The sequence below is a fragment of the Spea bombifrons genome, chromosome 3 (genome assembly GCF_027358695.1).
Source record: "Spea bombifrons isolate aSpeBom1 chromosome 3, aSpeBom1.2.pri, whole genome shotgun sequence".
Classification (NCBI taxonomy): domain Eukaryota; kingdom Metazoa; phylum Chordata; class Amphibia; order Anura; family Pelobatidae; genus Spea; species Spea bombifrons.
The window spans coordinates 93,434,442-93,458,421 of record NC_071089.1 but is presented as its reverse complement, the minus strand read 5'-3'; the positions used below and the strand labels follow the sequence as shown (position 1 = coordinate 93,458,421).

The following is a 23,980-nucleotide window of genomic DNA, read 5'->3' as shown; positions in this document are numbered from 1 at the left end:
ATGTCAAGGCCAAGACTGCAGGGCTGGGCAGGCTTATAAAGGCTGTGATAATCAGGTAAGCAACTGCAGCTGGACCTGATAATTGGTTTGAGTGGTTCTGAAATGCAAGGGCGGCCACTAGTGGCTGGAAACATGAAATGAGCAACGTAAAATATAAACAAGTCCGGTCAGCGCATGGGGAAACGTGACAACGTGCCACTACACAACATGCCATCGTGTGGGGTAAGATAACTATTGGGGAGAGGGAGAAGGTCCACAAGGATTTGAGCATGGTCATCAGTATACTATGAACCAACAGGCCAATCAAGCATGGCCGTCCAGAGAGGGTGGGCAAGCTACTACTACCATGATCATATATGTTTTCTTATTAATGGGTAACTAATATTTGCCTTTCACCAGGAAACCACCCCAGTATGCAATGGGGAGGAGATAAGAAAGTATTGGGTGGGAGAGAGGGAAAGTGGGGAGGATATTTAACCCCTTGGGGAAAAAATCCCAAAGATATCACTCTATGAACAGATTGTGATAAATTTAAGGTTGAGCACTACCTTTTTAAGTTGACACTTTATTATTCACCATTTATTTTAAATGTATTCCCATATGCCAAAAGGATAATCAATATAATTTAGTTTGTTTTTCTTATTTTTGTAATGTTAACAAAACATTATCTTTTCACCAGCCTATTGCATATTTTGCCACGATTCTCTGTATTGACTATGCAACTAATAGATAATTGGCAACAGGCAATGCTGTAATTCCTGTATTCTTATAAATTAATACATTTAGAGATTAAAGAAGCAGCTACAATTAATGAAACAAAAGGTTCATATATTGGGCCTATGACTTAAACAGACGAAGGCAGCTACTAGAATATGCCCTGCACTTATAGTACTTAGAACGTGGAAAGGTCCAGTTATCTACCAATGGTTTCAGGAATAAGGGATACACAATTTCAAATCTGAGATAGGAATAAAAACAATTCTGTAAAAAAAATCTCGACATGAATGTAGCTAAACTCTACTTCCCAGTAAGATTATAAAAAAAAAATCCATATTTGGGAAACGTCAGGATATTAATAAAACTGTCAGTTTACCTGGATTTACAATTTAGATCTAGTACAGTAACAAATATTCTCCCAACTGCTGGCCATATTGATCTATTTAAATAAGTTTCCTTATGTATTGGTGAATCAATAAAAGAAAAACAAAATATTAAAGGAAATAGGGGATTTCATATTTTATTGCAATGGTATATCAGTTGATATGTGCAAATTTACTAAATTGTTCAGTTTAACTGTACATGCACATTACATATTACACACCATGAGCTTTCAGGCTGATTGCATGCACAGTTACGTATTTTTTTCCCCAAATAAAATTTTAATTAAAAATGACACATGTATATGAAAAAGTACAAGATTATATTTACACAGTTGTCAACATTAAGAGCGGTTTTAACCACTAAGTGGTATAGTTGTGCCTAATGGATTGCCATGGCATTTGTCGCATTCTCCAGTGGCACCCAAAGGAAGACTACATGATAAAAAAAAATAAAAGTTGCAGTGTAACTTAACCCTTTGAAGGCCAGAGGAATGAACAAAATATCTTAACACTGTGCATTGCTCACCTCTGTGATAGTCAAGCTGTTAAAAGCTCAACAGGAGCACTTTCTAATAAAACTGTCCATCTTGTAAACAACACAGAATTGGGGGACCGTATACAATTTACAGTCTTAGTAGGAAATATATTTCAGGTTCATCAGTATTGCTTGGCTCAGTCTGATAATTGAAATGATCTATACAAAAGGGATCATTATATCTATATGTTTGAGAAGTACATGCACCCTCTGGTATGCCTCTCCTTTCAAGGCTCTCTCTGTTAATGTTGTTATAGTACCCTGCTATATAAGAGCCAGTGGAATGTCTGTTTATAGTCTGAGAAGGTGTAGGTGGTTTGTTTCGAAGAACAACTCCATTAAGGTTGGGATTGCTGTGTTTTTGCTTATTGGCCTCCTGGCGTTCCTTGGCACGGTTAGCAATGTTCCTGACCCTGCTTTGACTTCTAGAGGACAGCTTTCGGGTTAGAGGTTTAGGATCATCTTCATCTTCACAAACAGATGATTTACTACAGTCGTCTTTGTCAAACAGCATCAATTTACGCAACTGTTCTGTCAATGTATCCGTGGATTGAGGTCTACTTTTTGCCAAAAATGCATTTTCCTCCACAATGCCCGATGAGAGAAAGCCCCTGTTGATTCGTTTGTATTTGCTGTCAAAAGTACAAGAAATGTCATCTGATGTCAGATCACCAAGACTTTTTGATTTGCATGTACTGGGTTCCTTGTTACCTTGGAATGTTCCAACACTGGAATTGTTGAATGTGGACATGTTGCAGCTCTTCATTCTGGCCCTTTGGGGAACACACATATGTTGCTTTTGATAAAATTCTTGATGTTGATAAAGCTGGTCAGAATCTTGTTGTCTGACGGACACATGACTGGTTGAAAGCCCATATGATGTAGCCCCATGGACATCTGTGTGTAATGTATAATTTTGGAAGATTTTCTTTGGATGTTTATCTATGTTTAGTGTCTGTTTTTCTGCCAAACAAGGCAAGCGTTGCCTTTTATCTTTGGCACTTGAATTTATTGAAAATTGGGATGTATTACCATTTGCAGCACTTTTACTGGGACTTTGAGATCTATCAGGCTGGATCCTGTTAGTATAAGCAAATGAACCACAATTCACTTGACTTTCTGAACTCGCTTGTCGTATTTTGGCTGGGTTTGGTTTTAATTCAGGATAGGGGGATCTGCAAGGTGAACTTCTGACGTTATGTTCCGAACGACTTAATTGATTTGCATCCATCAATGAGCAACTAGCATCATGAGGAAGGTCTTCTTCATGAATAATTGTGTAGACTGAATATTCACTTGCTTCTGGCCTAGAGAAGACAGTAGTTTCAGCTGTTGAGTATACATTTTTTCCCAGCTTCAAACCCGACATGGACTTTTTAGGTGTGTAGATGCCAGGTGTGAAAATCTCAGAGTATTCACTAAACTTGGTGTGGCTACTTGGGTGTTGTAAACTTGAGACACAAGTCAAATTGGTTTTGTCTTCGGTGAGGTCAAACTGCTTGATTAGCGCAGACACTGAGCTTCCAAGCTCACTCTGAGTAACAGAAGGTAACTCATTTATAATATGGGAAATATCATTTTCCATCACAGCTACCGTGGATTGTAGATTATTGATGTCTGAGCACATGGTACTTGATAAAGCAGTAATCGAAAATAATTCAACTTTCATATCATAATCTGATGCTTTGTTTTCTCCAGGTATTTGAAACATGGAGCCATTCTGTTTTGGTTTTTCATTTTCGTCATCCGATTCACTGGTAAAGGTATCATTAAACTCTCTAATATCTTCATCATCACTCCGCTTCCCATAGTCTAAGTGTAAACTCTTCCATTTTTTATGTACAATGGGTTTGTTACATGTAGCTTTAGTCTGGCACAAATCTTTAGAAGTACATGCAGAAAATGGTGCAGGTGAATTATTTTCAGGAATCGGAAAATCCAAATCTTCTATAAACAACTTTCTTCTGACTTTACCATCCAATCCTCCTATGAAACCAAAACAGACAAAAAATAAATGAATTACATCATATATATTTTGTAAGACAAACAAATGGAAAAGTGACACAACATTATGATTCTGTGCATTGTGTAAACAAGGTTTGGTGTGAAATGAAGACACAAATCAAGAATGGCAACTTGGTTGGACTTTTCCTTGAAAGTCTATTATTACATCCAACATGTGATGTAATACTTGTTGCAAGTAATGGTAATATGATACCATACTGAATACATTCCATTACCTTGTGAAGTTTCCTAGTCAGATCTGTACTATAAAACATAAAATAACTATGTTAACATCTTAAAAGTAAGCATAATGACAGCAACATGGCAGCATAATAATTCACATCAAATCATGCAAATGATTTATAGATGTCAATGGGAATTTCAGGATTTGATCATTCCGAATACGGATATGTCCTCTTAAAAAATATGGGTTATTGTCAGATACATCAATTGCTTATTTTTTATTTAACACAAAGTTGCGTCTCCATGTATGTTAAAGACTCCCTTTAATAAGGCACTCACACATCATATATTTTTTCATAATAGGAAATCGGAGTCTCTGTATTATTAAGTAGGAAAATACAGAACTGCATTGCCAATAAGACACGAGGGAAAAATTCAATTTCCTACTGTCTGTGCAGATTAGAATCTAGTTAATTTCTGTAATGCGTATACATATAGACAGGTCCAGATTTCCCATAAGGCAGACTACGTGTTTGCAGAGGGTGCCATATCGAGTATTCCCCAAGAGGCAAACAATATGGCTTAATGATAATGTGTCTGTTACAAACATTTTCCTATTCTACTCCTTACTCAAGACCCTTGTGCAGAGCTATACTTATGTAAATAGTTCAAATGCACATTGTAGTTAAAAGTAACAACATAATAGAAAAGGTTAATTACTAGTTTATTAGATAAATAAACCATAGTTTCCCAACTAGGCCAGATGCTTGTCACAAAATCCAGTTAGGTACCCCTAGGAATTATACCTTCTTCCACCATTACAGCACCATGCTTCTTTTAAAGAATCACCAAATAATACGACAACAGAGATAAATGTATTAAATCGATTTTTGGTCTCCCCTTCCCCGAGATGTACCCCTTTTTCTAAACTCCCACAGGCGTAAGATATGGAACTACCTCTAAATACATAAATTGTGTCCTAAAGACATTAGCACCACAATTGCTTCATGCTTGTATGTAGTTCTTTCACTCAGCATTTACTAATGGAGTAAACCATTGACTGGCACACACATTACCTCTTCCCACTTCCAAACAGGAGAAGTTACACATAACCGTTTGTGGAAAAAAGTTCTTTTGACCTCCTATCCTAATAGCATATAGACCACATGGTTCTTACGGGCAACCCTGCAACCCAATTGGCATTGCATGTTGCCATAATTCCCCAAATCAATACAAGTCAAGTCATGTCTTTAGATGACATTAGAGAACATGCAGCAAACTGTTTTACACCATAGTCTCTTTTTGACCTGCATAAGTTATTCACTGATATGGCAAATCCCAAATTGAAATAAATAACCATTTTCTTTCTATGAATTTTACCCATGTTTCGCTTTACATTCACTCCTCTTATTTTCCTCAACTTATTCAGTTTTGCAGTCTAAGCTTTAGTCAATCTTTTAACTCATTTAACCTCTTCTTGATTTAATCTACCAAGCAGAAGGAATGGATTCGGTTCCACACTATTCTACGATAAGAATAGATCCCCCCTCAGATGCTGCAGTGTCACGTAGATCTCCATCTTTGTGTAGTCCCTTTATAGCATCTGCTTTAAAACACTTCAGAGAAGATCAAGAATTGCATGTGTGCTTTCTGCGTTCGATTATGTTCACACACATTATGGCTGAGACTCCATACTGAGCTATCTCACCTGAAGATGGGTCATGCATTTTGGTATCTTTTGAAGTATTTGACGTTGAAGGTTCAAAAGGCCCAAGAAGGAGCTTGTCCACAGGCATTGATACAGGGCGTGCTTGTAGGCTCCTGGAAGTTCTCCTGAGCACAGTTTCTTTTTCTTTAGCACCTGATACCTCACAGCTAATGTCTTTACTCTCTGTAGATTCTTGAAATACCATCTTGGTTTTCTTTCTGCCTTTTGCTGGTGCACTGGCAGTACGTCTCAAGATGCGGTCTCCGATTGATCTTTTCCGTACGTGACCATTGCTTTCAACTGAACTGTGCTTGGAATTCTTATGAAAAAGCCCTTTAAGACCAATAAACTGTCTGTTCTGTAAAGAGCAGAATACGAAATCATACAAGAGTCAAAACACTTTCTTTACACATAATGAAAATTAATAATGGATGAAAGACGCAAAAAAAAAAGTGTGGAGTACATTGAATATCAATATGAGCTGAAAAACTCATGCAGGGATGAAGAGTTCCAAGTAATTAAGCCACAGCCACCGTAACCCCTCACTGCATACAACTTCTAATTAGCAGACAATCTGACCTACAAAGTGTATGACAGTAATAGATTACGACTTGGAACAACTATGTTTAATGCATGGGATGCGTAAAATCACATTGTTCAACTATTTAATGCTCGAGTGAAGAGTGACTGGTAATGATAGCTGGAGTTAATTGACACTCAGCAGAAGCCATGATGTCTACCTTTGTAGCTCCTAAAAAGTGCAATATAGTATAACTTGGATTGAGGATTAAGGGGCTCCACTGAAATGGAAAGAAAAGTTAATTTTTAAGACATTTATTTAGTCGTACTCCATCATGCATATCACTATTTGGACTGATTCACATTTCTCGTCAAATTTTGTTTTTTAATGCACAATATTTATTTCACTTAGAGACAATATTAACAGAATAATGCTAAAAAAATTAGCCAGTGATTTCATGAAAGCTAGAATTTGGCAGGGAGATTGGTATTTTTACAATAGCATAACCACACCACTATCTTGCCAGCAATATTATGAAAGAGGGTGCTACTCTGAGAGGTGGCTATTGAGAGAACTATCATAACATATTCTAGCCTGTTATTTTTCTGTAAACTTTAGCAAGTAGCGCTTGATTTTCATATGTCATGGACTGGGAAGGACTTTAAAAGGCCATCAACTGGCAAATAATGTACACGCGGCGGATCATAACATTTTCATACTCTCGTGCGTGGCCAGCAGATGCATGTACCCAGCGAGTAGACTCTACAGCAGCGGTAAGCTTTAGTATGGGCTAGGTGGCCAGTTGGGGTCTGCAGGCTGTACACCTCCCCTGATATACACACACGAACAGACTGATTTAATGGGTGCTTCATACACGAACAATAACTACAACAAGTAAGGTGAATTCTATCAGTCTGCTAATTAGTGAGCCAATAAAGACATATATATATATATAAACTATATACACAGATCCTGAATAGTTGACAATCAACCATAGTAAGTATTTAAAACAGCAATATGATTGCAAATGTTGGCCTAGAGAGAATACATGACGATAACGTATATTCATCTGAGCCAATGCGTATTGCTAACATATGAACTCTGAATGTAAATAAGAGAAGTTTTACTTACTTTGCCATATATCTCATTAATAGTGACATGGACAAATATGGAAGCTTCGGTCAGACCTTCTAAGTAAACGTGGCGATATCCTGGTGGGATCAAAGACATTTTGTATTTAGGGACTACGTTTTGCTATATAATTGGTTACATATAAAATACCATTGTCTAGTTAAGAAGGGTAATACACCCGCAAGACCATACCAGGCTAGCTATCACTGTGCTTACCAGGCATGAGGCTGCTGAAAGCCACAGTTCTTTGTCCAACGAAATCCCGACCAATCGGATCGTGGTCCCACACTAAAAACCGTACCAATGCTATGTCCGCCATGTGAACGGTAAAGGTGAGGGTCTCTTCCCACACTGGATTAAAACCTGTAAACCATGAAGAACATTTCAATATCAATTCCACATACAATCACACTACAGGAGCTCCATTTGAAATCCACATGCATTCCTTAGCAGAATGGGAATTGCTCATTTACGTCTAGTGTTAACAGTACTTTGGTTACATATTAATAACAAGATTTTATGAAAGAGATGCATTTTATTTCTGCCCCATAGTTTCTCTCGATGCTCATTTTGATAGATGGCACAGCAAAGTTATCTTCCCTATACCAAGTACTCTAGGCAGTGCCGCACATGTCTGTAAACGGACAAGCTATAATTTAGCTATACCAATTTATAGCAACCTCAGTAAAAAGCACTGAAATGGAAAATGCAGTATTGTTATAACATGCGCAAGATGATAAATCCCGCTAAAGATAGGAATACTCTTAAGGCACTACAAGCTCCTTTCTCAAAATCTGGGGTTAGACTCAATGACCCTTAATTGGTGTTAAGAGTGGTCAAAAATGTACCATACAAAGCTGAAATAAATACGTGCTCAGAGGCAAAAAACACAGTGTACCAGCGACTATCTAACCTTCCAAAGCCAACATTACTATAATGTAATGATGCTCCTTTTTAAAACTTAATTATATTGGTTGATACATATTATAGGCTGCAAAAACAAAATTAAAATATCTAACACAGGAGTAAATAGAAGCATTAAAAGAAACTCACGCCACAAGCCAGTTAGGCATAATGAGCTTCAGCTGTGGAAATGCACATCAGAAGTTTGCCTTTGATGCTATCAGTCGCACGGTGGTTTCCACGTGCAATCAGTGCAGGCTGGGCATTCTCTAACTAAATATTTAGGTGCATTTGAGCAGTTAGCAACCGTCTTTGGATTTGTCCCTTGGGATTTTAACTGCTTTTAGTGTGCAATATTAATTTGCAGAAAAGGTCTGAATTTTAGACTGGGCATCGAAACAAGCCCATGGAATCTGGCAATTCCCATTAGTTTCATTTATAAAACAATACATTCTTAATAGTAAAATAACTGGATACAGTTTATCTTAAATAAAAAAAAAAAAGTAATAAAAAGAAACCGAAGTTAATAACTCCTACTCCTGAAAATTATATACATTATCTTGTTACTTTAAGGTTGTGCTGAGGCGTTCTTCTGTGTCTAATGTTTTAATTTCCAAATGACATTTAGTAATTTTTATGTTCCATACGGCAGGCAAGTGAGACGGTTGTGGTGTTCAAAAATGAAAAGAAAAAAACATTTCCAGTTGAAGAATCAGAGCCTGGATTGTAAATGGGTCACTGAATCGAGGCTCTTGAATCTGGCAACTCTTATTAGTCAATTTATAAAACAATGCATTCCTCAGACTATAATAACTGCACACATTTCTTATTAAATCATTTTCAAGACAAACCTTTTGTTAGTACTTGCAACTCCTACTCCTCATAATTACATGTATTATCGTGTTAGTTTTAGTTAGTACTGAGGCATTCCCCTGTGTCTAAGGTTTTTGTCTTCGAATGACATTAGGTAATTTTATTGTTATATATGGCAGGCAAGAACGAGAAAAAAAAAATGAAATGTTTTATCATTTGGATGGTTAATACAATTATATACAATTATATACAATTATGCCCTTCCAGCTGAAATATGCCAAATTAAGTCTTAGATATATCAAACGGAATCTGTAGTTTTTTCTTAATGGGAGTATTGCACATACTGTATAAAAGATTTATACTTGCAAGAAATAAAATAGTCATAAGCGAAAGCATAAGCATAGTGCAGGTTATTTAAGTAGCTGCATACATGATATGATTGCTGTGCGAAAGCCTCCGTGCAGTTTAACACTTACAGGGAAGCGCGGCTTCATCTACTCAGAAGATCCTGCTGAAAAGACCTGGATTTTAAAGGACTCCAAGATATGTTATGCTGCACCGAGAAGTCATTCGGGATCTCCGCACAATACAACAGACTACAGCGGGGCATCTAAGTAAGCCCTGTTACGTCAGTAGCATTTACTGATTAGAAGCTCATGTCTAGAATAAGATACATTGAATTCAAGAGCATTCTGAAATCTACCAACTAGAGACTATAGTATAACTGGGTGAACGGATATTTGGGGCTTATTTTTTTGGGGGGGGAGGGCAGTATGCAGGTTCTGATGTCTGTTTTTGAAGGAGACCATTGATCCTTCTCTCCCCACTTAGACAAGACCATATTAAAAATCTGTATTAAATACAACGGGATACATACTTTAAGAGTAACTTACCATGTGCTTTTCCCCCAAGAAAAAAAACCCTATTATTATAAATCAGATAATGAGAATCGATACTAGTTCACTAGTGCACTGTACACTACAGAAAAGACACATACAAGTACTGACAGGCTCAGCATTACAAGTAAAAAATAACCTGTTTTTTGTATATCCTTTAGTTTATTACTTATATTTTGGGTTTTAAACCCTGTTTCCTATGTGAACCCAGATGGGCAAACAAAGTATATTGTGTAGGCCTCTGCCAATATATAAGTTTTGATTTTATATTTAAAAATATTCACAATAAAATTGTTAATTTAAAAAACCCCACAGATTTGTTGGCAAATCCCAGATATTGTTGTAATGTGCAGTCATATACCATGCCAATTCCTATACATTGCTGCTGTTGACATCAGGGTATGTGAACTAAATGTTAAGGTAGAGTGACGGTAAATATGTGTTTTTTTTAGGCAAACTCATTGCCTCTGGGATGAGTGATATGCTATACGATTCTGTGCATCAACACACTCTTTACTGAACTAGTAGAAATACAGGTCAAACAGTCTGGTATATTTCATCGCTCACACTACATAACAAAAGAGTAGTAATCTTACCGTTGTCATCGACCACTCGAGTTTGCTCCTTGCAACAGTCCACGGGCAGTCCAATAATTTCAACTTCTACAAAAGGGTCAATGATCTGCGCAGCAAACAGTTATAATGATTAAATATGCACCAATGCTAAACAAAATAAATAAAAAAGGCTAGGGCTTTTTAAGCACCATGAGATTTCTGAGGGAAAAGCAAGCCTTCTGGCTTGTCTGGTGTGTGTAGATGTGTGTTTAATAATACTTCTACTACCCCTTAAATTTAAGTGGAAGGGTTTCCATCACCTTTTACCCACCATAACTTATGTAATGGTATTTCTTAGCAACCCCAAGCCTCATACTATTAAGCCAGTATCACAACCTCATGCTGACGAGTCCCATGAAGGACGAAACAGCTGTCCATGAGTGGTGATCTGGCTACTGCACCTCTTCCTGAGTTTAGTCTAAAGGTTGTCTTGTACAGCGGGCCATTGCTTTCAAGGAATCCATGTATAAAGTGGATATAGAGGCAAAGGTGATAATTGTTAACCTTGTTTGCATGTGCCTACCCAGAATCCCTTGTGGTTGTGAAAGCACCATGAGATTTCTGAGGGAAAAGCAAGCCTTCTGGCTTGTCGGGTGTGTGTAGATGTGTGTTTAATAATACTTCTACTAACTATTAATTATGGAATACTACTTAATTAAGTAAGTTTTTTTTTAACAAATCACATTAGTGCAGATAGGAATTCACCATGTTTAGCTCAGTATGTACCATACTATCAGTGTTATTAAAATAACGTACATAATTTTAAGCTAGCTTTGGGGGAATTTGTAATCAGAATCACAACCTTACCTCTCCTCTGTCTCCTAGCATTGAATCTGGGGGTTTCGGTAGCTGCTGTCCGCTTATAATTTTAAGAATAAGTTGTTTTTTAGGACTGGCAGGAAGGGGATCTCCAGAAAATGGATTAAACACACCTATAACACAATGGAAACACACAAGATCACATTTCACCAGTTATGAAACGTAGCACCAACCATTAATAATGATAAACGCCGATAATATCCCTAATTAAATCCACCACCTTAGACCTTACATTCAGAGTTTTGTGGACAAAATGTCATGAATTAATGCAGTTTGACAAGTACTTGGAAACTGAAACTGATTATACATTCTAGTTACTTAGATTTTCTGTTTAGAATATTAAGTTATATAAAACAAATGAACAGGCAGCCTAAATAAATAGGTAATTAAAACCCAATGCTGAGCAAGAAAAACTATTTAAAATGATCTCATTAAAATAGACGTAAAACAGGGCAAAGCTTTCCATAAGTCCAAGAAAGCACTGGCCTCACAAGGCAATTTGGTCCCTTCTCACAGACCATTTATTTAACGACACATATATCTATACAGACACAACATTTAAAGATACTCACAAACGTATACAGACAATAACTCACAAATAACGCTTTTAACAGCAGGAAATTGTAGGAAAATTGTCAGGGGGGATATAACATTGTGACATTTTGATGACAGATTGCCTTTAAAGATGTCTATATGTTGGAGGAAAGAGCTGAAATACCTTTGCACATCTGTTGAGGTTTAAGGACGTATCCACAATTACCATTCACCTTGAATTTTGCACGGTTTAATTCCATCATGCGTCCCTCTGTTTGATAGTTTAGGGCCACTGCAGACACAGAGACAATGGTAATCACACGAATACAATGCGAGAGAGAGAGGCAACACAATTATTATAATGAGTGCAGCATTGCCACTGCTAGAACAGGCACTCCGTGTGGGGGATAAGGAAGAGATGTGCAAAATGATTCCTCATTATTCCAAACTGGTATTTAAAATAGTGGCCTTTATTAAATGGAAGCCAGAGTTACTCTGCTTACCCAGCTGAATCCCTGCATTCCAATATGGCACGGGATTAAAATTGCTAGAGTCTATCCTGTACGCAGATGGATAAATCCTGGTGAGTTGTTTCTGGTTGTATAACATAAACGGTTCTGATTTCTGTTGAACCACCTGATGGGCTCTTGTTTCGCTGAAGGACAGAACATTTCCTCCAGAGCCTAAAAAAATATACATGAAAGTTGATTAAATCAGTCAAAAGCCAGATTTCATAAGAGAAGATGATCAGAAAGCTCGAGCTTTGATACACAGCAGGGCCTCTAATACTCGGATGCTGCATATTAAGTTTGAAGTCTAGGCACTAAACCAAAAATCCATCAGCTCAACCAACGGCAGGGCCACCATCAAAAATCTCTCCGGCACAGTGTCAACTTTAGGACCCGCATCATGTCACAGTCTATCATTGTAATCAACCAAGGTACCCTGCTTGTTAAAAAAGCACATCCAGCCCATTCCTCAACCCCACTATGGTAAAATACAAGTTGCTACCTTGAAAACAATGAATTGGTGGCTGAAAGTCTTATGAGGAAAGGTTTTATGCTTCTCGAAAGAGGTGGGTTTTCAGAGAGCTTTTGAAATTTGCATATGAGGGAGAAAATCTGACAGAACTGGAAGGGAAATCCAGAGAAAGAGTACAACATGGGTGAAACCCTAGATGTGGGAGTGGGAAGAGGTAATGATGGTAGAAGATTATAAGAGTTACGAAGAGAGCGGTTAGGGGTGTGTTTGGATAGAAGGGCAGAGATATAAGGGGGTGCAGAGTTGTTAAGGGTTAAATCAGGATCACGAGTTTGAATTGGATTTGGAGCGGTATTTTGGTTGTTTCCTATGTGAGTAATGGGCAGATTCGGGAGATGTTTTTCAGGTGAAAATGGCAGGATTTGGTGAGGGACGAAGGAGAGAGGAGAGTCAAGTGTGACACCAAGACAGCAAACTTTGCCAGTTGGTTGGATGGTGAAGTTGTCAACAGTGATAGAGAGGTCCGGTATTTTGGAGTGGATAGTGGGATTAACAGAAGCTCAGTCTAGGAGATGTTGCGCTTCAGGTTATGCGACACCATCCATGATGTGATTCAGGAAAGATAGCCAGTCAGACAAGTTAGAAGAGAGGGTGAAAGGACAGGAGAGGAGGTAAAGATTAGGGTGACGTCTGCATTTAGGTGGTATTGGAAATCAAAAGTAGATATGAGTTGTCCAAGTGAAGAGGTGTAGATGGAGGTATTAATAGGTTAAGCCACAAAAAATGCTGTAGAAAATGTTTTTACATCTTATATCCCACAAAATATATTCAACTACATTTTTTCATGGGGTATATTTCGCATGGCTCAGACTTGCAAGAACATTTTGTGTAAGTGAAAATCCACAGGTACAATTCCACAGAATTTAACCTTAAAATATAACACCAGCTTCCACATATAACTTATAACGCTGGTGAGAAAAAGAATCCTTGTTCACCCACAATAACCTTTACTTCAGGAGATGAGAAGAGATCAGGATGCTTGGTATATGAACCAAAAAGGTAAGAATAATGAAAAAAAAACAGAGAAAAATCTATGAACAAGCCATCTCTCTACCACTTACGCTCTACAACGGCAGTAAACCTTTAAAGGGTCATACGATGTTTCATCTAATCAGAAACACTGTAGAAACAGATGCTATCATATCTAGATTTCAATAAATCCCCACATTGGTTTATTTACTCTTTGCAGAGAGCCGCAGGATTACATAAATCATGGTGACCTGATTGCATCTGTATTTTATTATTATGTAATTATTGGGCATATTAATATAATACGGGACAAAAACAGCAAAAAAACCTCCAAAAACAGGTGTACGTTTATATCTCTTCACCATGCTATAGTCACTGAGCTTATGGAACAACCATTTATTTACGGTTGTTTATTTATATGGCTCATTGTAAATATAGGGGTTACATAAAAACGGGTATACTTTTAGTTTCCCGTTTCTATTTCCAGATAGTGTCCTATGCACATGCAAGTATTGCCAATCCTATAAAAAACCAGGTCAGCACGGTGCATGCATTTGATTTAAATGGAACCACTGGCCATATAATGCACTGGATAAAAATCATGCACCCAAACGACCTCAATGAAAATATAGCTTTATATTTTCATATATTTGTAACATAGCTATCTATTATAAATAGTTACTTTGTGTATCACTGCAAAGGAACAGAATACATTGTGTTTTCCCCAAAGCACACAATATCAAAGACTTACAAATGTTCTGTGTCATATAGTGCTTTATTAGCTCCAAATACCATTGTGCCGAGCGGAAAAGACTAAGGCAAACTGCTTTTGTATGAACCTTTTAAGTAATGTAATAACTGCGAGCATGATACAAAAAGGCATTTGTGTTGCCTAATTAAGATAAGCTGCATTGTTTGGATCGATGTCAGAAAGACACACAATTATTATAAATGCTCAAATCGCAGACCATAACAGACCCAAAAGCTTCTTCTACAAATCTAAATGCGTCAGTAGAAATGTAAATATAATACGGAAATAAGAATTTCTATGTGAAAATAGAGAAGAATACGAGTTCTATTGTCTGTTGACACGGCTAGTTCATCCGAAAATAGACAGAGCTTAACTCTTTAAGGACCAGGGTTATTTTATAATGTTTTCCAAAAACAACTAGAGTGATTTCCATGTTTTTGCAATATTTTTTTCTTTCCGGACACATAAGGCTTTCTTTTGAAAGCCACTACACCTTTAAATAAAATAGGGCCACAAGGGTGAACTAAATCCGAGAAAAAATATTATTAAAGAAAAAACAAAAGGAAAAAGGGTAGTTCTAAAACATAACCTTTATTTAATAATAAAATTAGTTAAATGGTGCAAAAAGCTGTCTGATTCTCAGGTAGGACAGGATATTTTAATAGGAATGGAAGTTAAGTTCTGTGTGCTAATCTTATACTAAAACATGTACTCATGGTCTCAATAACCTATCCAAGATTGCTACCTAGTCTGCACTCTCCCTAAAGAACCTAAGCCTACCCTATCTAAACACAGACTAGGAACTACGAATTTCAATACTTCTACTGAACTTTAGATTCATGAACAGCAGCCCATTCTAATCCATTATTGGTGTTATTATTAGAATTTAGAGAATTCTTGAAATCGTTTGTAGGAGCCAGTCCAGACTAGACTACATCATTGACACAACGGTCCCAGAACGCAATATACTGTGTGTAATGGTTTAGAGTGGATATGAACCATTTCCAGTCATCTCTCATGTGGACTATATTGAGGTTGGACTATAAGATTATTAGATATATACTGAGGGCCTGTTTGATGTCTCTTACAAGGTAATTGCAGGACATAAACATGACTACATTAATAAAGCAATGACATACCAAGTACAACATGAACATATCTCCCTAGAGGCTATCAAGTGATTAGTGGGGTTTATGTTTGTCCTCAACATTATTTTAAGCCTGTCACTTCCCACCAAGGTTTCAATTACGTCTTACATATTTTATTGTGGTGTTTGAGCTATGATTTAATGTCTGAACCAATGTCATTCTTCTCCCGACTTGTTAAATATATTATTGGTAATCATTCATCTGGGTTGAACTTGATAACAAACCTGTCATTGTTGTGGCTAATAAGGTATTGAAACCTAAATATAGGTGAAACATGCGTCAGAACTTTTATTTGATTTTCTATTCTGAACAAAAGCATATATAGATTTTAGTTTACTAGGGGCATCTTTTATTTAGTGACAATCATTATCTAACATTACAGTAAAAAAAATCACAAGCTATAACTAAATCGAATTGCTCTTTCTTTGTAGTTTTCTGCCATTTATACCCTATGACAAAGCTTTTATAACCAACAGAAAGTCAATCTATATATCAACATATTTGTAGACATAGATTAATTGATTATGATATTACTGATGATATACAATATATATAAAAAATATAACCAAAGCAAAGCCATTACATTATGCTGCACAAACAAACATTTATGTGGACAAACAAAATATTACTGTTACTACGAATGGCCATTAAAGCTATATGTCATATGTTACACTGCAGCATTTCAGTCCCTACATTGATCTACAGCATCTGCATAAGGTACATTTAGTAAAACTGTTCAACGGAATAACATTGGGTCCAATGGGCTTCTTACTCACAAGATTAGGTGCCATTAATAGCAAGTGGCAGATAGTACAGGACAACAAGTTCTCAAGGCTCTGCAGCCCTGTACCAAAGTCAAACCTTTTCCCTGGTGGTTTACTTTAACTTCCCATATCTAGCAGTTACTTTAACATCCATGTCTTAGCATAAAACAACCAAGAAGGCTAATAATAGGAGATAGGAGGATGTGACCCTTCATGTCTTTACGGCATTGTATGAGGTTGACTGAATTGCCTCCATTGTTAAACCATTCTTAAATATTACACATAATTGATGCATTTTTCTGATAAAAGATCAATATGTTCCAACCTTACCATCATCTATAATGTCCTGTGCAGCCACTGAGTTTGTGTAGACAACCAGATCTGATAAAGCTCGACACAGTTTCATGGTCTTCCTTCGTCGGCCCAATCTGTTGATGAATGTTACATTTCATTTCAAATAAAATAAAAAGATTTGAGGTTCACTTTCATAAGAGTAATGCTCAAAACTAGACAGTTATTCTCATGTAATGATTTAATTGTCACAAATAAAAATTGCTGTGTTTTGTTTTTGGGAGGGGGGACTTAATATATTAATGGCAGTGATACCTACATTTTAAATGTAAGTTCCATAAGGTATGCCTATGACACAGCAAGTAGCTGATGGAGGTTTATGGTATATATAGTCCAATAACATACGGCGCTCTACTTTTTTCTGTCCAAACTATAATATTGGGTTAAAAGTGAGGTAGACAGTTTACAAAACATCTCTGTGGTTTGTATACCTATTTGATAAACATCACTGATATAATACATAGGTACGCAACACATTCTTACCGGTAATGCGCATTTTCAAAGTCTTCTTCTCCACCAACCCAAGCACAAGTAAGCAAGATGCCATACGTGGCTTGGCTCCACCTACAGGAAGTAGGAGGTAATGACTTCATTTACGCTACCCACCCCCTTCATTTCCAATACTTCTTGAAAAGTAAGGCAAGAGTTATACGAGAACAAAATTCACAGAAAGAAGATAGAAAGAAACCAAGGAAATAAAGATTGACTAGTAGAAAATGAACTGTGAGCAAATCCAATTAGATTGTAAGAAGAAACCTGATGCCTCGCTGGTGCAATTCTAATAAAAAGTAAGATATTTTCATTTTCTCCCAATCAGGAGAGGAAAGATTGTCATTATAGAAGAAGGGAGAAGGAACAGCTGGACGGATGGATGGAAATGTTTATGATGTTTGTGAAAACTGATGTAATATAATAAACAAATGTAATAAAAGACACAGCCAATGGACAGAGCTGTTGAATATGATGTCACTTGTGTATTACAACACACACAACTGTCAAAGCCTGGGCCAGCGTGTTATAAAGAGGACTTCGTACATCAAGACCTTCATTATCGCCAACACAGCTCAGGAGTGCGCAGAGTTAAACTATAATGAAAAATCCTAGCAAATGTTTGCCGTTCACTTGATTGTGTTTTAGCTGCTTCTCTGTTTCTAATGTTATATTATGGAGCTTAAATTCTTTAATGTGGTTAAAAAACCCTATTCATAAGATAGTATGACATGATGGTTGTTGCCCAAAGTAAAATACCATAAGCTTATACCATTTTAATGGTTAGTTTTTTTGTTTGTTTGTATAAAGGGTTGATACAAAAGGTTAGATTTGGGTCAGTCCCATAGAATCAGAAATAGTACAGGAAGGAAAGAAAAAGGCATATTGGATGTGATGAAGGGGGGGAATTGCCATTTAAAGTGAATTTACACACTTTATGCGTAGTGGAAACGCATTTCTAGCAGGGGATTAATTTACTATTATTATGGCTCTTACCTGGGTTTGCATTGGTGGTGGAGAAAAACGTAGTAACTAAGAGTTACTGAACTGTAAACTAAATCATTCCAAACTGCATTTTTACCTTCATCTAGTATTATTTCCACATTAACCTCTGGGGCAAAATTAAATGCACCAAAAATAAATACAGCATGCACCATTACCCGCATGGCAGCAATTAGAATACTTTCAGCTAAATAGTAGAAGGTGTGCCATCATTTGTCTGGTCTCTTTAGTTTGTATTAGACCGTATCTGCAAATCTCACACTGGTGAAACGACACAGCTACATTTCCAGCAATAATTTGTTTGATAATTCATACTGGAATTGTCTTAAATTCTGTTGAAATGACGTGATATGGAAGGTCTGAATGTGGACATGATTTATGACTAATCAAGACGACAGGACAAATCAGATGACATCTGACGGGGGAAAAGGGGAATAGTAGGAACACTTTAGGCACCTTAATGGCATCCGGCTACAGTCGCATTATAGCTACAGGGCTGTAGGTTATTATACACAGCCTTATAATGCAGTAATTCATTTAGAACTTACCAAAGGTCCCTGAACACATGCCAAATGGTGAAAAACAAAAAAAATAGCATATCGAAGAGGTCTTGTTTTTTCCATTAGGTATGGTAGCCGAAGCATTAATATATCATTGACTTTATATCGTAACAAATTCAGACCTGTGCATCTGTCCTGCTTCCTTCGGAGGGGGATCTTCCTCTTCATCTGTGCTGCATGATTTTGACCTCGATTTTGAAGTCCGCTGTTGGTTAAACAAGAAGATAAATTATTATGCACATTGTGGTGTACATTTGGATTGACAATTTGAAAATTTCCATAATCACCACGACACATCTAATTACAGCGTTCACATGGTAATAGTAGAGTGCTTTGAAGCCAGTTATAAGAAGAATTTGAAAGCACATATATAATATAACATACATTATATATATATATATATATATATATATATATATATATATATATATATACACCGTACTTACCGGCGTATTACACGCACCGGCGTATAACACGCACCCTCGCCGGAACCGGAAGTGCGGGAGACGCGGCTGCAGATCGTGCAGCACAGAAAGTTATCGGCGTATAACACGCAGGTAGGGTTTAAACTTATTTTTTTAGATATAAAAGTGCGTGTTATACGCCGATAAATACGGTATATATATATATATATATATATATATAACAGATGATGACATTTCATCCATATATATTACAGAAACTAGTTTTCTAAATGCTCCAGAAATAAATAGAATGTAAAAATGTGTTTACAGAAAGTTTTGTAGATACAAAATGTCATGGAAATGCGTACAACAGTGAGTCTAATAAATCCCCTCCACTGACTGTGGTTAATATGACATTCAGCTTCAAGGGGTAACAAGCAGCGGTTCGCAGGCAGGGTATTTGTCTCTTCATATCTCTCTTTGGAGTTTAATGATTCCTTGATGATTCCATCTGGAAGCTAAATCCCTTCAGAAGTCCTGAATGTTGGCAGTGGCCTCACAGCTTATTTGAGAACGTAATTGGGCAATTGGTTACAGCACTGCTGTAATAGTTGATTATTTATGTGTCTTATGCTAAAATATCTAGTATCTAATTTGTATCTCAATATTGACTCTTATGATTCTATGTCTTTTAAGGTCAACTACAGTTATGCGATCAAAAATATACCCTCCCTACTTTTAGACTCTAACTTCTTAACAAAATATGGTATAAACTGGCTATGGAAAACCTCACAGCTACAAATTCAAAGTCAAGTAGCGGTCTACCATAAAGCTTGGGACCTAGAGTTGCAGGAGTTTTCGCTCTACAGCCAGGATCTTGATCCCTGCCCTCCGGTCCCCCTCTCATTTTCTTTGTACAATTACTATGATGGGCTAGTAATTGTGAGTTTTTATTACACCATTGTGTATGCCTCATTACCTTTATGGTGTCCTTTGGTAACCATACCAATAAGCATTCCATGGTTGGTGTTGACCTTCCCGACCTACCCACAGGTTAACAATAATTGATGCACTGTATTGGGCTGTGCTTTTCTTGTCCTGTTTTTGCCTTTTTGTCACCTTGTTTTAAGGTGGTCTGGGGCAGGAGGATTTATTTTACTCCCTATTTTTTATTCGGGCAGGGGGTAAAGGCTGCTGTGAACATTTAGCTATGTCACTAAATTGTAAGGTTTATTCTTTATAGCATGGGAGACATGTTACATATAATATTATTGGGAATATTATCTAAGAGTAGAATGCAAATGTCCGTCTTACCATAAACACAGACAGCTGCCTCTTGGCATACAACACACCTTAGCATAAGTGTTGCGGCATTTACTCTTCTTTTGATTACTGGTTGTGCCTTCATATTGAGATTTGTTGTTGGTTCAGAGTGGATAGCGGCACAGCAAAATTGAAAATGCAGGGTGCTGTGTGAACTTCACTAATAAAAAGGATTCATGGCCGTGGGGGGTTATTAATGTAATAGGTGCAGCAAGAGGACATGAAAGCTATGATTTTGTATCTTTGATGAGAAATGTTGATTACCCAAAGGCATGTGTGAAGAACAAAGTAGCTCTCTTCAGGGGAATGTTTTTAGAGGAAATAGTAAATTATTTGTCTAAATGAATTTTTCGTTTGCATACAAACTAACAAGCTAAACCGTACACATCGTAGATGTTTTGCAAATGCTCATTTTACATGGAAACACACTTTTACAGTACAATGTGGTATTTGTCTGTAAACTGTAATACAGATTCTTACATACAAATGCCCTCTTGTATAATTGTTTTAAGCTCAGGCATTTACTTAATTCTCTGAGGTGTATTTGCTAATTTTTCTGGTGAATGAAACAATTACGCTTTCCAGGTGGGAGTTTGCAAGAGAATTATGCTTTCAAATTTACTGACTTCATTATACATTGTGAATGTAACCTTAAACCCCAAAAGAGTTTGGTATGGCCCTAAACAATGCATAGTTAGACTAGGGAGATTTCCGTTTGTCATCTTGTCAATTAAGCTATACAGCTGAGCCCTTCTTGCAGGAGAAACTTGCCAGAGATGGTTCTCCATAATTTACAATTAATTGAATTAATGGAAACCACAATTCTCTAGCAAACCCAGTCTAAGACTCTCTCTTGATAAAGAAAGTTGACAATCTTCCCACTCAGCTGAAAAGATGAACAGTCAGGATCTTTTTGGTCCACCTCAAGAGTGTCATGAGGTGGGCCATTGATGTCTTCAAGGAGAGACACAGCCAAAGGGCACAACGACTCTCCATCCAAAAATAGCTGAATCATTTGGTATTTTCTGTGATCAAATTTGTGTCTGTGTCATCCTGACATTGTAATGTTAGATATCAAGAACAAAATCATGCAAATAGAAAAATATACAAAACCTAGAGGCACACATGCACAAAAGGAAAATTTATTGAGGGTAAGTTGCATATACACAGAGTAATCATTTTTTAAAATGTACCCCCCCCCAGATCTTTCTATTCCTTTCATCCCACCCATAACAATTGATTTTTGGCATGATTAGCAAGTTCCAAGACATGTTACGTTGGTAAGCTATGCTAAGCATTGCAATGTACCTGAATCACCACTAGTGAAATGCCGTTATGCCTGGTGGGCCAGTGCCCAATGGTGCCTCCCATGTACTTTTATTGGTCCTTGTGTGGCAGATACTGTCATTTAGTGTGCGGCTGCCAGCTCAACACATGCAGCTACATGCAACAAAAGTGTACAGCCACGCATTTTGGCCACTGGCTTTAAAGTGCCAGTGTCAATTTTAATCCCGTCTCTTCCTGCCATTTGGGATCTCGACCTGGAAACCATGGGATGCCTGCACTGATCTGTCTGCCGTAAAATGCATTGCAGTCCAATATGCACAATGGACTCCAATATTCTTTTAACAAGAGCACAGTGCTGTAGTAGATGATGGATTTCTCACCTTAGGGGAAAGCTGTCACCAGCATACGAATGGACATTTACTATCCTGCAGTGCAATGCAATAAAATAAATCACATAATGAGAAAGTACCCCTCAATTTCATTCTGAGTAATGCTTTGTAGACGGAAATCTTGCAAAATATACACTAGCAGGTTGTTTTCATCTTGACATGATTAGAAAAAAAAATAAAATAAAATATATATATATATCTGGTGATCTTACCTTGTGTTTAGTGATGTTACCCATCGAAGACCTTTTGGATTTCTCTCGATCTTTTTTGTCTGAATTCTGTGTAATATAATAAAAATGTTACCGCTAGAGTCTATTCTTTATCCCAGCCAACAAATTGTACATTGTCTACGGCTAAATGTTTTCTCTTGAGTGTAGAATGGAGGGGTGCTAAGTTAAGCGTCTCTCAACTCTAATCTTTTTATTGGGGACTGAACTCAGAGTGCTGATCCAACATTGCGCAAGAGCTGTCCCGCTGAGCTGTGGAATCATAGAAACATCTATGCTTTTTCAGCACATGCAACAATTGATTCGCAGATCCCACATGCCCACCTCACATCGTATATGATGCGCCTTCATGGTACCCTAGTTAACATAATTTATTTTAAAATTCAGATAAATAAGATATATAAAATGTTTTACAATTACGAAAGATAATCTAAAAAAGTGTGACCTAGTTAATGTTTAACTATTTGGCTGTCAGTACAGTCTACGCTCAAGAAATTAAGTATATGAACATAATTACCGGTATATAATAAATATCTAATTTCAAAAATGGCATTTTCGATTACAAAATATGTATAGTCAAGTGTCAGAGGCAGGTGTTTTTTCAGATACAAAAACAAAATGCACAGAGGGAATAAGATAAATGGAATTCCAAATGAAAAACAGTTCCTGGAACGTAACGTTTATCTAGAATCTCCCAGTTATGACTAAAGATGACATGTAAACAGTGAATATCCAGGGCTTTTTGTATTGTTGGGGGTGGTTTAAACAGAAGCTAATTTGCCAGTGGGCAACCGAAAGACAGATGTGGTCTTTATCAAGCATTCTGAATTTCAGTTCTACAAAGCTTCCCTGAGGGACGCTGCTTTAAAGCTGACCAAATTTGTTTTCTGTGCTAGCATAAAAAAAAAAAAAAAAAATCACTTATTTTATACCTAGAGGCTCTGCAACAAAGAAACCTAGTTCTTAATGAACCCTTCAAACCCTTTAGACCTTTTCCCAGAGCCAGGTTTAAGATGCTACTTGCCCTAAGCAGGGTAACAAATTAGGGTCCCCCTTGCAGGCCATTAGACTTTACTCACAATACAGGAGCTGCAGCTGGCACGTGCAACCCATTTAACCATACTATGACAACTGGCAGGACCACCATTGGGCCATGGGCCCTAGGCAGTACATAGTTACATAGGCTGAAAAGACATGCGTCCATCAAGTTCAGCCTCTACCACATCTGCTAATTGCTGTTGATCCAAAAGAAGGCAAAAAATCCAGTAGCTTTTTCCAATTTTGCAACAAACTAGGGAAAAAATTCCTTCTTGACCCCAGAACGGCAGTCGGATCTCTCCTGGGATCAAGAAGCGATTTCCCCACAATTTAAAAATTATATTTGGATAATCTATATTTGCCTTCAGTATCAAGAGCACAGAGAAGCCCCCATAACAATAAGTCAAAGTGTATAATGCGCAACAATGAACATAGTTGGAATATGATGTGGATTAGAATACAGTTTTGTGGTACTTG

General features: G+C 37.1%; 1 protein-coding gene across 1 annotated transcript in view; it reads right to left on the bottom strand.

Moving 5' to 3' along the window:
* Window positions 1–1,223: 1,223 nt before the first annotated feature.
* PLCH1 (phospholipase C eta 1) overlaps window positions 1,224–23,980 on the bottom strand; it is a 105,764-nt gene continuing 83,007 nt past the window's right edge. The window contains exons 13-24 of the mRNA XM_053460395.1: window positions 22,451–22,516; window positions 18,958–19,040; window positions 16,764–16,861; window positions 12,264–12,443; window positions 11,945–12,052; window positions 11,215–11,339; window positions 10,390–10,474; window positions 7,398–7,544; window positions 7,182–7,261; window positions 6,271–6,330; window positions 5,531–5,888; window positions 1,224–3,621 (exon numbers count right to left, since the gene is read on the bottom strand). Of these exons, the coding sequence (XP_053316370.1) occupies window positions 1,724–3,621; window positions 5,531–5,888; window positions 6,271–6,330; window positions 7,182–7,261; window positions 7,398–7,544; window positions 10,390–10,474; window positions 11,215–11,339; window positions 11,945–12,052; window positions 12,264–12,443; window positions 16,764–16,861; window positions 18,958–19,040; window positions 22,451–22,516 (3,288 nt within the window). The 3' untranslated portion in view covers window positions 1,224–1,723. The remainder of the gene's footprint in view (window positions 3,622–5,530; window positions 5,889–6,270; window positions 6,331–7,181; window positions 7,262–7,397; window positions 7,545–10,389; window positions 10,475–11,214; window positions 11,340–11,944; window positions 12,053–12,263; window positions 12,444–16,763; window positions 16,862–18,957; window positions 19,041–22,450; window positions 22,517–23,980) is intronic.